Source organism: Saccopteryx leptura, chromosome 2 (genome assembly GCF_036850995.1).
Source record: "Saccopteryx leptura isolate mSacLep1 chromosome 2, mSacLep1_pri_phased_curated, whole genome shotgun sequence".
Taxonomy (NCBI): domain Eukaryota; kingdom Metazoa; phylum Chordata; class Mammalia; order Chiroptera; family Emballonuridae; genus Saccopteryx; species Saccopteryx leptura.
The window spans coordinates 312,530,317-312,547,558 of NC_089504.1; the positions used below are offsets into that span (position 1 = coordinate 312,530,317).

General features: G+C 40.3%; 1 protein-coding gene across 1 annotated transcript in view; it reads right to left on the reverse strand.

The window, feature by feature from the left end:
- Positions 1–17,242, reverse strand: part of DGKI (diacylglycerol kinase iota) — a 356,858-nt gene that overhangs the window by 52,035 nt on the left and 287,581 nt on the right. Inside the window, 4 exon segments of the mRNA XM_066362797.1 lie at positions 8,158–8,280; positions 12,012–12,139; positions 13,034–13,074; positions 14,902–14,971. Coding sequence (XP_066218894.1) covers positions 8,158–8,280; positions 12,012–12,139; positions 13,034–13,074; positions 14,902–14,971 — 362 coding nt within the window.

Consider the following 17,242-nt stretch of genomic DNA (forward strand, 5'->3'; position numbering starts at 1 on the left):
TGCGAAAAGAGCGAAACCCTGGGAGGGAGGGAGAATCGGGCATTTGTGTGGACATAGGGAAACAAGTCCCAGAACTCAAATAATAAAAGTTTGTTGGTGAGTACTTCATGGTGTGTAAATTCCTCTAATTCCCTTCATTCTCGTAATCTCCTCTTCTTTAAGACTCGCCTACCCAAAGAAAGACCCTGATAATCCCCACAAGAGCTGTACTTGAAATATCTGGTGTGTTTTCTAAATAAGTTCCTGGGTTAAGTTACAGTTGGCATTTCAAAAATACCTCTGTTTTAACTGCTGGCTTGGACAGTTCAATTTCTCCTAAACAAGCTCCTTAATCAGTTTGCTGAGAAAACCCCTAAAATAAATGCCCTTTGAGGTTGAAATTTTACTGCCACCTACTGTTCATTCCTAAGAACTGCAACTAAAATGGGGCAGGGGAGTTCCTTTGCATTCCGTGGGTAAATAAAGCAATGAGGAGAAATGGGCAAAAGTTGGACAGTGGACATAGAACACAAATAGATCAAAGAAAGAGAGGGTGTTGACAAAACCAATGTTCAACAAGTTCATTCAACATGGAAACGACTATCACACTTTTTACTGCCTAAAATACAAACACTGCTGGAAAACATTTTAGCATTTTGAAGAAGTCATGAAAAAAATGTATACTGGACACAGCACAGTCATGCAGCTATAAAAGATGTGATGCCTCACATTAAAATCATCATTTTCAGTATAACTGCTTGCATATTTTTTAAATGGGACCAAAGGAATGAAAAAGGCCTGTTAGTCTAAAACCCGCTGAGCCCATAGGCATCAAGAAGAGCTAAACTGCAGGTTGGATCCTGGTGACCTCGGCAGTCCTGGCCACAGTTCCTAATGCCTCACTGTCCCCAGCACCCCCGCCCCTGTGTTCCCTGAGGTCTCTGCCCCTCTCTGTGGAGGTGAGGGGAAGAGGTGGGACAGTAGTGATCGGATTCCTAGGCAACCTCAGGGGAATGCACGAGGATGGGGCCATCTTGCCAAGGTGAGCTTCACGACCAGCGGTCACTTGGGAGGACTTATTGCAGAGATAGCTCATGTCACCGGTGGATGTACTAAAGTCACATTCAGGATAAACGGCGGCCGCTTCTCTCTTCTCTGATTGCTAACATCAAAAAACAAACATTTAGCCTGACGGGCACCCTTAGTTAGAAAGCGACACTCTGAGGGCAGAAGCTGCCTCCCACCTTCCCTCCTGTGGCAGAAACCTGTCCTGGAAGCCCTGTGATGTCCCCAAGGCACACGGACTCCACAGGGCAGGGTCCTTTCAGAAAGACGTTGACAGTGGACTTGACATTGAATATTTGTCCCCTTTCAGAAAGGAAGGAAAATACCATAGTTTGAGTCTTCAGAAACTGGTCCCCTTTCCTGACAGCACGGCCATTTCCCCAGCAAGCTCTGGGAGAGGATTCTTACCATTCATGACTAAATTTTAACCCCGCTGCTTAGAAAGACTCAAGGAGAGACAGGCCAATGTTTTGTAGGACTAACATCCGCTCCAGCGACGCCAACTCGTTTGAGCTTGGGTCCCATCCAACTTACCCAACTACATATCCTTATTCTAATTACCAAACTAATGAGATTTTAATGTCATCATTAGGCCCATAAGGAAGATCCAGCAACTGGTTCAGGGACAAGAGGACCAGCTGCACAAAAATGAATGCCTCGTGACCCTGCCACCAGTACATGGCTGCTCTCAGGGGACACAAGACAGGCTGAGCACCCAAGTCCCCACTTCTAGCCCAGCCATAGAAACCAAGAAATATCCCCACTCCTCTATGGCCTTAACAATACTCTCTCCAGATTCAAGTGTACAGAGAGATGACGTTATCATTTCCCAGTTTTACAAAGGTGCTTAAATGGTTTTGTCACAAAAGATTCTCTCACCTTTTTACTGGTTTTGCCTAAGGCCCTAAAGCAGAGGGTGTTATTGGGAGAAACGAGGTGTCTCCTCTGCTTTGTTTCTAAAGAGGACCCTAATACATCCTGAGAGGTCCTTTCAACAGCCCCCTGCCTGGGCAGTGACTCAGGAAAATCACTTTTCTGACATATGGTCCCCATGCTTTAATGTTTTGGTTCTGCCTTTTCTCCTTTGGTTGGGAATCCCTAGAAAGTGCAAGGATTCTATTCCATCTATAAAATTGGGTGTCTGATGGCTCCCTATGTGCCAAGTCTCTTCCCTTCCACCCAAAGAACCTCTAAAACCTCTTCAAAGACTAACCATCACTGACATAACCAAAATAACCCAGCGACACACATGGTGTGGGGACCACGCCAGCATCTCACTGCAGAGGTTCATGGACACGACCTTTCCTCTCTGCCCCACCCCACCCCACCTCACCCCACCACCGTGCTCCTCAACAGTTCCCGCAACGTCCTGGACCCACCATAGTCTGCTTTGACCATCTCACCTGTAAAATAGCATCATCTCGGAGTCCAGGATTCAATGTATCTTTGTGATTTTACTCTGTGAATCCCCTGGATCGAACTGATCCTTATTACAATTTGTAATATGTAAATGGATTCCACAGTCTAACAAAAATGTGACACATTTTATATATCATTTTCTGACAACTGCTATGGGATTAGTACTGGGTTTCCTACAGCACTACAAATAGACATTCTGCTTTGGTTTGTTGAAGCCCCTTTTCTCTAACTTCCAATATTCACCCATTCACCCAACACCCACCCCACAAGCCTGCCCTACTGAATGGCCGTTACACAGGGTATGGTGCACAGTGCCATGAACACAGGATGAGCAGTCTACAGTTTGTCCATCCAAGGAACTCACATGCTTTAAAGAAGGATCCAATCAAATTCCATCACATTCACAATATCCCTCCAGTGTAAGTAGGTGAGGCCACCATGTTTTCCAAATGAGCAAAGAGAGCCACTCAACAGTGATAGTATCTCTTCCTGTTGTTATCACTGGCAAAACTTGGAACTCATAGAAACGGAAGGGCAGAATTTCTTGATATCATTTTCAATAAAATGAATGTTTAATATTAGAGACCTATTATTAGTGTACCTTAGCAAGTACTTTATTTCCCCCCCTCTCAATATTGGTCAAAACAGATCTGGTGCATAAAGAATTCTTTTCTGGCTCTGCCACTAACTAACCTTGGAAATGGAAGTGGAACTCCATAACCAAAAAAGCACTGGAGGCCCAATATCCACAACTGTTTGGGGAACAATTATAAAAAGATCAGAGAATAATCTCTTATGAAATATTTTGCACACATAAAGGGACAGTGAATTACTTTGTGTTTGGCTAAACAGAGAGGGTAATAACTTGAGCTAAGGCAGGGAGAAAGAGAGTCAGAAAGAAAGATACACATCAGCTAAAATGTAGCTTTTCCAGCCTAGGCGATTAGCCAGGGAGAACAAGATTTAGACCAGTCAAAGGTAAGTGCGGGTGGGACCCAACTATCTTAGCAAAACAGACGCAAGGGGCTGTCTCTATCCCGACAGTGCCAATTTCATCTCCAAGACCCATTTGAGCAAAACCTCTACCCTACTAAGAAGATTAATTTTCTTCCTCTTATCTGATTGTGATGTTTGAAAGATATTCATTCCCACAACCGAAATCATTGCTCAATAAATAGTCTGTCTTCCTGTTGAGAAGCTGGAGCTTTGACAATATGTCCAATTATCTTTTTTATTGGAGTCGGGCCACCACCTAATGTTCCAAGAAGAAATTAGGTAAAGGAAATAGCAGAAGACAAGAGGAAAATGAAGCTATTGCTCCCACAGCTAGCCCAGAATGTCTGAGGTTTTGAAAGGGGGTTGTTTTCAGAACTATTTTCTTGATAATGGTAGTTCAGAAATACAGACTACACTAAAAAGGATTTAATTTTTCAGTTTAAAGTATTATTAGGTGTTTTGGATATTTCTAAATAACTTGCCAGTTCTATGAACTTGCTTAAGCACACATCAGCTAGAGCGAGACTATACTGTCATTGAGTACATTTAATTAGTTGAGGTGCATTCTGGTTATATAATGATGAGAAGCAGACCCTTAACTACTTCTGTGCAAAGGTTAAAGAAAATAAGAATGGAATCCTTCAAAGTCCTTTTTTAGTCTAACATTTTTCATTAACTCTTTAAACACTCATCCTTTTCATATCAAAATTTAAAAAGGGAAATGTGGAGAAAGCAGAGAATTCTATTTCCTCTTGTTTTCATAACAAGTATTATGGTATCAGATGTTAGGTCCTATAAATTTCATATTCATTTTAGCTGGTACTGTATAAATAAAAGCATTGGTTTGATTTTTACACCACCACATGGCATGCTTGACTGTTTTCTTTTTTCAAATGTCTGCTAATGCAAAGCAGGCTACTTCATAATAATGTTTCTTAAAAAAATGGTTAACAATATGTGTAAGGACTTTTAATAAGTAACACAGTACGTGGAACCCTATCTTTACAAATTTTCTACTACCAAGTGCTTTTACTTTTATTTCTGTTTTCATTGGATAGTACTCAACCATAATTAAAGTGCATAAGGAAACTGCTTCACATTTCTCATACCTACATTCATCTGAATGATGTCTAGAAAAACTCACGAAAACTCATAGACAGGGACAACAGTGTGGTAACTGCCCGGGAAGAAGGCTGGGGGAGATGGAGGCGGGGATAGGCAGCATTAATGGTGTTGGACGGAGACTTGATTTGGGGTGGTGAATACACAATACAGTGTACAGATGATGTAATTGTATACCTGAAACCTGTATAATTTTGTATAACCAGTGTCACCCCCATAAATTTGATAGAATGAATGAATGAATGGCTGAATGAATAAAACTATTGTGCTGGCCATAGTACTGCCATGAAATCATTGCACACTTAACTCGTGAGTTAACATTAGTGCACTGGTACTGCCATGTGGAGGCATTGACTTTGAGCTCACCATCATGTTCACATCATCTTACACATTGTAGTGGCCTTTCTTTAAAAAAAAAAAGAAGCAAGTACATAATGATATATAGCTTTATTTTTATTTTTTGGACAAATAGCTTTTATACTTTCATTAAACCATACAAAAATAATGATCTCTTTAACCACTGAACAGTTCAGCCATTTGAATAAATTATACATTGTGAAGCTATTAGTAGCTGATTTGCAAACGCTAAAGGAAATTAGAAACCAAAGTAAATCTTTCTCCGGCCCTGGGGCTCTGGGTACCGGCCTTTGCACTGGCCCTTCGGGAGGGTAGTGCAGTACAGTGGAAACAGCACAGAGTTAGAAGTCAAGCTGACCTCATTCAAGCCACAGTTCTCATATCTATTATCTTGGGGGACCTAAGAAGAATATTTTAATCCTCGTGAGCCTCAGTTTATTCAGCTGCTAAGCAGAGGAGAAATATAAAAACTGTTGAAAGAATTTAAGATTATTTAACTATGGTACAAAGCAAGTAGGAGGTATTCTATCAATACTTCTTATTGACATGTTATATATTATTATATTAATATTACATTATATATTTATATTATATATACCATGTATTATATATGTAATATATATGATATGTAGTAAATATATTACATGGCATGTAATATGTATTACATATAATATATAATACATGTATATATATTACATATATATAATACACACATAATACATATATAGTGATTAACTATGATAATATTTATTACTTATATATTAATTAATATCAATATATATTAGTTGATATTAATATTAACATATATGGCATATTAATGTAGAATATATCATATATGATAATCATATATTATTAATATATAACTGCATTGTTCCATAACTGCAATTATACTTATTTATATCAGAAATGATCTCTGAAGGAAATAAAGAGATGTTCTTCCTAAGGAACTAATAAACACAATAAAAACTTTTAAAAAAGAATTAAAGGACAGATTAGGGCAGGGGTCTCAAATTCAACTCAGCATGTGGGCTGCAGAGCAAGATCACAGCCGTTTGGCAGGCAGCACTAGGTCTACAAAAGGCAACTGTTACGCAACACTTTTCAGTGTCACAAAACGACCAGAAACTGTAGTTCGCATCACAACTGCTGTTAACTAAGCTAATATCTAGCTAGGATGCTAGAGAAATGAAAAATACAAGTAGGCCCCTAGGCTTACTTAATTTTATCCAAAATATTTTGAACTTCGTGGATTAGTCTGCGGGCCGCACAAAATTGTTCAGCGGGCCGCGAGTTTGAGACCCCTGGATTAGGGTGTTATTCTTTTGAGAAATGATGCGGAAACACCATTTTACCCTGCCCCCTGGTTCTGTGAGCCGGGGTGCAGGCAGAGCCAGAGGGGACGCTTGTCTCCAGTGCTGACTGTCTGGAGAGTCAGCAGGAAGGACTCAAAGGTTCTGGGCGGATGTCTGAACGGTACTTTGTTTTCCAAGATATTTGACAGAAAAAATTTTCAAACAGAGTCAGCAGCTCTAGTGTATTTAAGAGCTCAAGTAGCATAAAGGGCCAGGAAAACAGCTAGCTGCCAATTGGAGATTGATAAAATAGTAAGAGAAATCTCTGAAAAGATAACCCAAAAGAAAAATAAAGAGTTGATTTTGATATAATTTTAAGAACCTGGTTGCTATATACAGTAGTACATTTATTTGTGATTCATGGGAAGCATATTTATTATCTTAGAAACATTAGCTTCATATATCATGGTATATAAATATACTATATATAGAAAAATTAGGGCACAGGAAACTTGATTGAGATCGTCCTCTGCTTTTTTGAAATAGCCTGTGCATGAGGACAACTAAAACATTTGTCTGGTTTGTCTGGGTTTACTTGCTATTTCTGTAGCTAAATAAAACTTTAATTTTCAAACAAATCTTCCCACAGCTAGATGACCACTTTTTTAAGCCATCAATGTGTGGCTGACTCATACAGGTTCACAGCCTCAATTCTGTATAAAACAAAATGGAAAAACACTCTGAATTGTAAGCAATCAAAATGCCATCAGAAACTAACAACATGGATTAATTAAAAAGAAAAATCCATAGTAATTCATTTTTCTTCCTTTCTACTCTTCACACAGCAAAACCAGAAGTAAGAGGTAGCAGAGAAAAGCAATTAAAATGGAGTCAATTTATGCCCTTAGAATGTCTAAGTACATACAATTTTTACCAATGAAATAATTAGTTTCAGATTTCTCATTTTTCTCCCCTTTGTCACACAGAAATCGCTTTCTCTCTTCCTATGGAAACAGTAGACTGTCTTGCTCTTCAGTTAACCCTTGGATTCTAAGATTTCAATAAACTTGTTATTTTATAAAAAGAATAAGACTAAGTGGTTACCGGGCCATTGTCCCTTTTCAATCAGGGCCTTGGATCGGACTGGAAACCCTAATTCCATGAATTGCTATGAACTTGCATAACCTCTAAAACAGGGTGATAGGCTTGAAGTGACACATTGGGTGTGACTGAGTGTGTCCGGGAACACACACTGCACCTGCTCCTGCAAGATGGAACAACAGGAGGGAGGATTCTCTGGACACAAATGTACCAACACTGTTGCAAACTCCACCATTCACTCTGCTTCTGACCATGATCAGAACTCGGCTCGCAAGAAAGCGCACCTACTCCTCTGATCTATGAACAAATGCCAAATCTATAATGTGAGCAGCAATCCCCTTCAGCCAGCAAAACCTCTCGGTAGCATTGCAGTGAGCACACATCCACAGGCTCAGGACTGGACACAAATGAAACACAGCTATACCAACGTGTTGAAATGCTCACACAAGTGAGAACTATGTATCACTTCCAAACTATTCATGGTCACCCCCAGGCATGTCTTCATGACATCGCCAACACAGAAATGTCTAGTCAACACTGGATTCCAGAAAAGCAAACACTGCTGGAGATGACTGTATTTACAGATCCACATGGAAGGTCTGTGTGTGGTTCATGAGCAAGGGAGAGGACAAGTGCAGCTCCATGGGGAGCCGGGGTGGGTACAGGTGAGCAAAGTGAATGAAATGTCTAACCACAGGGTGACACGGTCATGAGACAGCACAGACACCACTGCAAAGAGAAGCCTCCCCATTGGTGAAGAGCCCACAGGATCCCTTCCCAGGAATCAGAATGGGACACCAGAATAGAATAGAGAGAGAACTCTTACTGTAGCACACGGGAGTGGCTGAGATCTTTCATATCCGAGTCCTCATAATGTGGTGTTATCATTGCCAGGCCACTGTCACTCAGCATGCGTTTCCGTAGTGCGGGATTCCACCAGTCTGACATTCTGGGAGAGAGACAGGCACCAGACATGTCAGCAAAGTCAGCCACAGGACCTACTCTGCACTTTCTCAAGACAAGTCTTGTCTATAAATGTGAGAAGGGAAATTCACCTTTACTGGGTGTTTACTAGGTACGTCAGATTTATTATTCCTTTTAATTTTCTCAACCATCACGACCTATTTGTATAATTCTGCCCTCTTCACAGATGGGAAAACCGAATTTCAAGACAAAGTCACTTAAAATGCAACTTAAAACCAGTAATGGAGCCTAATGCAGAAATGCAGATTCAAAAATACAATGTTGGCCCTGGCCGGTTGGCTCACTGGTAGAGCGTTGGCCCGGTGTGTGGATGTCCTGGATTTGATTCCCAGTCAGAAAGCACAGGAGAAGTGACCATCTGTTTTTCCACCCCTCCCCCTCTCACTTCTCTCTCTCTCTCTCTCTCTCTCTCTCTTTCTCTCTTCCTCTCTTCCCTTCCCTTCCCACAGCCATGGCTCAATTGGAGCAAGTTGGCCCCAAGCACTGAGGATGGCTCTGTGGCCTCTGCCTCAGACTCTAAGAATAGCTTGGTTGTTGAGTAACAGAGAAACATCCTGGATGGGCAAAGCATCTCCTGTAGGGGGCTGGCCAGGTAGATCCCAGGTGGGGGCACTTGCAGGAGTCTGTCTCTGCCTCCTCTCCTCTCAATAAAAAATACAAAGCCCATCTTTTCACTGCTCGGCTGCTCCTGGTTTCTGTCCAGTGAGGGCCGCTGGTGAGAAATACAAAAGGGACTGATTCATGTACTTGTGTATTTTTCAGGCTACTTTTTTTTTTGGAGCTAGAGTTCATATAGGTTGAACCCAGACAAAGCCTTGTTTCTTTGGCCATGATTTGACAGGGAGGGAATAAGTAATAGGTCAAAGACCAGGGAGAGCTTGGCAGAATGGGTCCACACTGACGAGATCGAGGACAGACTGGATCAACAGGATGTGACTCATCCTTTTGCTCAGGTGGGCTGGGAGGACACCTTGACTCTGGTTACCACTGCTTCTGCAGCAGGACTCATCATCTCACTTGTTCTCCTCACCATGAACAGGCTTGACTCACAGAACACGGACCATAAAGTTGGCCTTCTCCATTGCCTTCTGGAACTCCCGGGGTTAGGGTTAGATCAGGGGTCAGGAACCTTTTTGGCTGAGAGAGCCATGAACGCCATATTTTAAAATGTAATTCCATGGGAGCCATAAAATGACCCGTGTACATTATGCATTTTCCAATAGAAATTTGGTGTTGTCCCGGAGGACAGCTGTGATTGGCTCCAGCCACTCGCAACCATGAACATGAGTGGTAGGAAATGAATAGATTGTAATACATGAGATTGTTTTATATTTTTAACGTTATTATTTTTTTTTATTAAAGATTTGTCTGCGAGCCAGATGCAGCCATCAAAAGAACCACATCTGGCTCGCGAGTCATAGGTTCCCGACCCCTGGGTTAGATCACCCTTTGCGCTTATCAGCAAAGCTCTGATATCACTAGCTCCAGCTTCCTATACACAGCTATACATCTGTTCCATCCTACAATTTTTTTTTTTTTTTTGTATTTTTCTGAAGCTGGAAACGGGGAGAGACAGTCAGACAGACTCCCGCATGCGCCCGACCGGGATCCACCCGGCACGCCCACCAGGGGGCAACGCTCTGCCCACCAGGGGGCGATGCTCTCCCTCTCCAGGGCGTCATTCTGTTGCAACCAGAGCCACTCTAGCGCCTGGGGCAGAGGCCAAGGAGCCATCCCCAGAGCCTGGGCCATCTTTGCTCCAATGGAACCTCGGCTGCGGGAGGGGAAGAGAGAGACAGAGAGGAAGGAGGGGGGGAGGGGTGGAGAAGCAGATGGGCGCTTCTCCTGTGTGCCCTGGCCGGGAATCGAACCCGGGACTTCTACACGCCAGGCCGACGCTCTACCACTGAGCCAACCGGCCAGGGCCCATCCTACAATTTTTGTCTTCTCTTGATGCCCTGGCAGAGCTTGAGATACTCAGAAATCACAGCAAGGGTCAAATAAACTAGTGAAGGGTGAATAGGTGTAAGAGCTAGTCAGGTATATGCTATTTGAGCACGTGTGTGTGCATTCCAGGGAAATCTTTATTTTAACTATTGATCCTCTGTACCCTGGTAAACCACTGAGGCTCATTCATTAGATGTCACAGAGGGAAGAGATTTTCGTCTGTTTTGACTTTGGCATTCTTATTCCCCAAGTGCTCAGGCTAGTACCTGGCACTTAAAGTGCTCTAAGTAACTATTTTTGAATTGTTAAAATCACCTAGAAATATAAATAACATTTTGGTCATTCAATGTAGTGATTACTTTCATGTACTCTGGCATCAGAAAACCCAGAACTATATCTCAATTTTTTCATTTATCTTCTGTGCAATACTGAGAAAGTTACAAAACCCTCTAGGCATTCATTTTTGTATCAATAGTTTTATGACAAGAATAATAGCAAATCAGCAGGGTCATTGAAAAATAAAAATAATGATGATTATTTTTAATATAATATTTCATGAGTGCCTATCAAGTGCCAGGAACTATTCTAAATACTTCACATGGATCGATTCATTTAATCTTCAGACAATTCCATAGGTTGGTACTATTATTTCTATTTCACAGATGAGGAAACAAGCATAGCTCACTTAACAAGATTAAGTCACCGTAAAGTGGTGGTAAGGATACAGAAAATGCATTTAGCACACTATGTGGCTCATAATAAGTGTTTGGCATTGGACAGTTAGCCTTATAGAATTTTTATGCCCCAGGCTGCCTGGATATAGGGGAAACAAGAGAAGGAGGAGGAGGAAGAGGAAAAAAATAATTGTCAAGTCACCTGTGTCAATTTTTATTTGTCTAATACAGGCATTAAAGATATATATATGCACAAATGGGAACACCAGCACTTTCTGGTTTGGTAGGCAGTGTGGGTGTGGTAGGTAAAGAAGGCTCAGACATGACACAAACCTGGATGGGAAAAGTATTTATATTTCTAGACAACCATTCACAAGACAGACTTATAATGAAAGCAACTATATAAGATGCTAACAAACCACAACCAGAAAATCTGTACAGCAGCCCTAACTAGTCTGTGGTTTCACCTTCTGTAGTTTCAGTTACCTGCAGTCAACCTTTGTTCGAAAATATTACATGGAAATTTCCAGGGATAAACAATTCATAAGTTCTAACTTTCATGCCATTCTGAGTACCCTGATGAAATCTAATGCCATCTCGATCTGTCTCACCCAGGACAGGAATCATTCCTCTGTCCAGGGTCTCTGTGCTATGTTCATTAACTGCCCGTTAGTCACTTAGTGACTTCCTGTCTCAGATATAAGATCAACCAAATAGAAAGAGAGAGAGCAAGAGACCATATTCACATAACTTTTATCACAGTATATTGCTATAATTGTTCTATTTTATTATCAGGTCTTGTTGTTAATTTCTTATTGTGCCTAGTTTATAAATTTAACTTTATCATAGGTATGTATGCAAAGGGAAAATAAAGGATTTGATACTATCCATAGTTTCAGGCACCCAGGCTGGGGGTGGTGGTGTCTTGAATCATATCCCCCATGGATGAAGAGGGGACTACTCTATTTTAAAAGAGTTTGCTGTCATTAGAAATGTCAATTCCAAAGCCAAACAAGACACTGATGGCACCTTGCGGCTGTCTCATCATCACAATGCCACAGGAGAGGGTACTCACCCCGAAGCCTGCTCCACCACCAGATCAGGCATTCCTGGCGGTGTCCCCGCCTGCTGCGACAATACCATATCTGGATCCAGAATAAAAATCTCATCTTGAGAAATCTCCATCACAAAGTGCAAATGTTCCTAAAGGAGAACAAAAGAAGCCTGTTGGATGACTGACGGGGACGTTCAAACCTATCATCGGAAGAATAACAAAACAAAACTCCTTGGCTTTGCAGAATAATGAAATTCTGTGACATATCGAATGACTACAGTGAATTTTCAGAAGCCTGACTAGTGGACATCCATCCCTGAAGCAACATCGTAGCAAGAGGCTTGGGAGGGAAATAGGTGGATCCCTCCTCACTTGGGTTCCTAGCTGGCTTCAGGAGTTTGTTAGGTATAACCAGAGATGGTCTTGCCTCTTCTTCTTCCCAAATACTATCAAAGAAGTGATAGCCCAACTTGGAACGTGGTCCAGCACGAGTGCACAATAACCTGGACTCCTATCCCCTGGATCTGGTCAAGGCTAAATGGCATAGTTAACAACTGGTTTTATCACTGGATTCCACACTCAACTCTATTTGCAGGAGAATTGGGACAGTGGGAACACTTATTATCATTAGGCATAAGCATTTTATTTTCTTATTACTGAACTCTGAGAGGTGATGAGTTGAAACCAAGCAGCCTAGATATATACTTGAGATCTAAAATGTTAAGAAAGCAAACAATTTGACTGCGAAGCAGTATTTATGAGTAGCAGGGTGAATAAAAATTTAAAGTGCAGGCTGGTGATTATATTTACAAGTCTAGTTATTTTCTGTGCTCATTTAAAAGGTCAAGCCATATCACCTTCAGTCCACAAATCACAAAACACAAGAAGACAAATAAAAAGCTCATAGCTTAGGCAAATAGTACCATTCCATAATGTGCACATGTTGTAGTGTTTTTGTCAGAAAGATGTATAAGATTAGCTGCCCAGAAAGTATATATACTTGGGAAGTTTTCACTTTCCCAAGTAGACTCACAGAAACTTACCTGAGATCTGTCTATTCGATAAAAGCGATCAGCAGAAGTTGCTAGAAAAAAAAAATAGTATATGGCATTCAGAGTGTTCTGTGATCTGGCACTAAATTTCTAACCTTCTGTCCTACGATGTCAATCAGAAACCTTACATTCCAGTCATACAGATTACTGGCCAGTCTCTAAATCTATTAAGAAAAGCTTAGGACCCCAGACAGAAGTGAACAGAGCTAGGGAAAACTGTAGCTAGCCAGGCTCCCCAAGAAAATGATACTTCTTTTGGAAGAGATCTTGAAGAGGCAGAGCCAGGGGCCACATCTGGTGTTAAAGAAATCATTTTACCTTAAAACCGAGTCCCTAACCTGTGTCTGAAGAAAGGCAAAAGAGCAATAGTGTGTGTGTGTGTGTGTGTGCGCGTGCGTGTGTGTGCGTGCGTGCGTGCGTGTACACATACATATAATTTAAGCATTTCTAAAAGGGACTGACCAGGCTGCAGCTGTAGGTTGAGGGCAAAAACACCTTACAAACTTGGGTTTTTTGAAATTATTCTGATTATCCTTCATATTCAAAAGCATTATGTTTCTCCTTGCTTAAATCTATCTAAGTCCAGATATTTTAAATAGAGGCTCTACATTGTACTAGAAAGAAAAAAACTTAAAATGCAAATAACCCTTCCAAAAATCATAACTATTTAATGATTAGCTTTTCCCCAAAGGAAATGAGCTGAGAAACGAGCCCCAGTCCCGGCCCTCTGAAAGCAACAGGGGAACAGAAGGAGACCTGCCTCGGAAGGCATTCCTCTGCTCTGTTCTTCTAACCGTGACTGTAATCACCTCGTAAAGGACTTCAATAAAACTGCTTATAGAGTCAAACGAATATGCAAGTTCATCAAAGACCACAGACAGAACAGATTGTGTACAGAACCATGCATATACATTTTCATCATTTTCTTAAACATAAGCCATTCCTCTGTGAATTCCGGAAAAAGAAATATTTTTCTCATCACAAGGGAATAAAAAGGCTGGGGGAAAAGAAGTGTGATTTACCTTCAGAGGTAGTTGACAAGCCATTAACGAAAACCTATGTCATGATTTATGTGGGTCAGATTTCAGAGGGATACAAGTGTTCCTCTTCTTAGTACTGTTCATACATCACACATCCTGTTATACTCATAACCACATTAGTATCTTCTTGGATGCACACACAGATAAACAGAGAGAGAGCTACGGGGTGGAAGATATGCTGGGTAGCACATACCCAGGAATGGAAATCAATGGAGGGAACTGGGTAGAAAAGTAGAACTGAGCGGCATCCAGGGAGCGAGAGATGCTTGCAATGGAAAATGGCCTCATGAACCAATTAGAAAATAACTGACCTGTTTTGCATCCAATGTCAGCTCAGCAGAGCAGATATGAACACAACTGATATTTTCTATGCTTTGATAAAAATTTATGCATCACACTGAAATGATAGTTTAATGAAAACCATATGGAAGTTTCCAGATAGGCAAGCAACAAACGTGTTGGTACCCATCCCACGGCTGCTGAACCTCTCTATTTTCCTCCATTTAAGAGAGGTATCGGCATGGTTTAGGAAATAGGGGTTGGGGGTTAGGAGCAATGAAGGAAAATGGCAGCTTAGACATAACGTTGTTAAGAAGTTCAGCCAGAGTTAACCAACTTGCTCTAAGGTTAACAACTCCAGAAAAACTGTGTTGCCACATCAGCAAATCCACATGGTTGAGATGGAAACACCAACCACATAGAGCCCCGTGAAGAGTTTCTGAATCATCCTTTGGAAAACCAGAGTCCACTCCACCAATAGATACCTTGCCCTGCTGCAGCCCCAACCCTCGCCCCTCCGTCAAATACAGAAACACTCACCATCTAGAAAGCACCACCGTGGGGAGAGTCTCTGAGCTGAGAGTGCCCTGGGGAAGGAGGTTTCTTGGTCCTGGAAAGAGACACACACATCCCGTGGCTCCATTTGAATGAAGGGCTTTCCTCCCTCTACACTGTATCCTACCACCTAGTTCTAAGAGCGAGCATCCTTTCCTAAACAAAACACTAGTGAGAGACCAAATCATATATAATTATATTTTACTAGAAACAGAAATAGGACCTCTGTTTTGGAATGAATCATTACACGTAAAAAATTTTAAAACAACTCCTGCATAAAATTTCTAGGAGGTTTTCAATTATTCCATTAAGCATTCATAAATAATAGAACCTGGGATAAATTATTTCATTTAAGAAGTTTCTTTCTTTCTCTTTGTGACACTGAGGAACTGCCTGTCATTAATGTGTGCATTCTCTACATATGTATAAAAATTTCCCTTACCATGAGACTCTGTGGAGACGGAACCCAGGCATCTGTTTTTATTTTATTTTTATTTCATTTTAAAGCAATAAGCTATGTTCATTAGGAGCGTGGACTAGAAATGTGTTCTAAAAAAACACTTTATGTGAAAAAAGTACTTATCTAACTATTAGACTTGTAAATTTTTAATTGATTTATAAAGGTTTTAATTTATAGTGTATTTGTTCTTAACATATTATCTTATAGACATAGGTCTCTATGCTTAAAAAGAAACTACAATTATTTTTTAATTGCTTTACTTTAAACTACTTCTCTCCAGCATAAGATATTTTGGCAATGTAGTCATAATGTAAAAGGTATTTTTAATTGAATTTATTGGGTGACACTGGTTAACAAAATTATATAGGTTTCAGGTGCACAACTCTACAATATATCACTGTTTTTAACAAGGTGAGTCTCATGTATGCTAAAGTTTTAGAACCAAAGACATAAAGATACCAGGACAAAAGGGATACACTTTATTATTAAAAAGTGAGGGTATATGAATTATAAATATGAGTTTTAAATATGAATGGTTCCTGTAAATTAAATAATTGATAGAGGAAATTTGATCTCTCTGAAGAGTGGTACCAAATTTTATATTTATACATGTAGACCTGACATAGCTATGGATGCAGTGGTAAATATACATTCTTCTTCTTTGGACTGGCTTTGACACCTGCCGGTTAAGCTAAATGAAATCTTGACATGTGCTCAGTACCTATTAAGTGAGAATTATGTGCAACATTTTAAGAATTCTATTTTGACACATGTGCTATCTTGTTTTTCAGAAATGTAAGGTTTCTAATAGACTTTTATAAAACATATAAACCTACCAACATGTCTCAGTTTGGTGAGAAATGTAATTACACATCAAGAAATTTGAAAGAAACTTGAAATATTATGTGGCAACTATGAAAGCTAACGAATAAATCTGTTAAACAAACGTGGGTGTCTTCCTTAACGGTAAAAAACCTTAAACACCAAGGATACTATCTGAATTTTGATGTCAAATGTGCTAGAGACCACCATGAAAAAATATCCTAATCTCCCTAGGTTAAAATCAACTATAAAAAAAATACAGAAATACTTGATTTATCATTCTAAAAAAACCTAAAGCTCAATAATGGTCTTGTTAGAATATTCAAATTAGAAAATACTGTATATCATTTAGTCTAATTCAATTTAACAAAATGCAGATTGGTATATTGCCTCAGCCACAAGACTTGCTTACCTGGTAAAGTAATATTGATATAATTATATACCTTTTTATGTGAGAGCATCTGTATCCAAGCCTACAGGCATGAAGTTCATGGCCAAGAAAACTAGCTTTGAGTACTTACCACCCTGACTACATCACTTACTAACTGAGCATTTGTTATCAGATTCTGGGTTTCAAAGAAAAGAGATAAGGCAGATTCATTTAAGTGGACACAAACAAGAATGATATCAAACAAAGGCTGAAGTCACGTCATTGCTGGTTTGGTGTTTATAGGGTTTATCTTAATCAGAAATTCAATGCCTCTTCTCACAAAATTCTCTTAAATACAGGGTATTGTCTTCAAGGCTGAACATCTTTTATAGGCAACAGTAGTATTTGTCAGAACATCCCTATTCAATAGTAACTATGCTTGCTAGATATTTGCTTAGTTTTACCAAAATTGTTATCTTTCTCATTTGCTGATTTGGGTTGTCAGTTGCCACACAACTGTCCATTATTTTTATTCCCGTGACAGATTATGACCAATCTCTTTAACGTGTATTTATTAAAGCTAATGAAGTGCAAGGCACGTGATCCATAAGGTCGTGAAGAAGAACAAAGCACAGGCGTGACTTTGTTCAGCGAGTGTCTGACGCAGTGTGCGC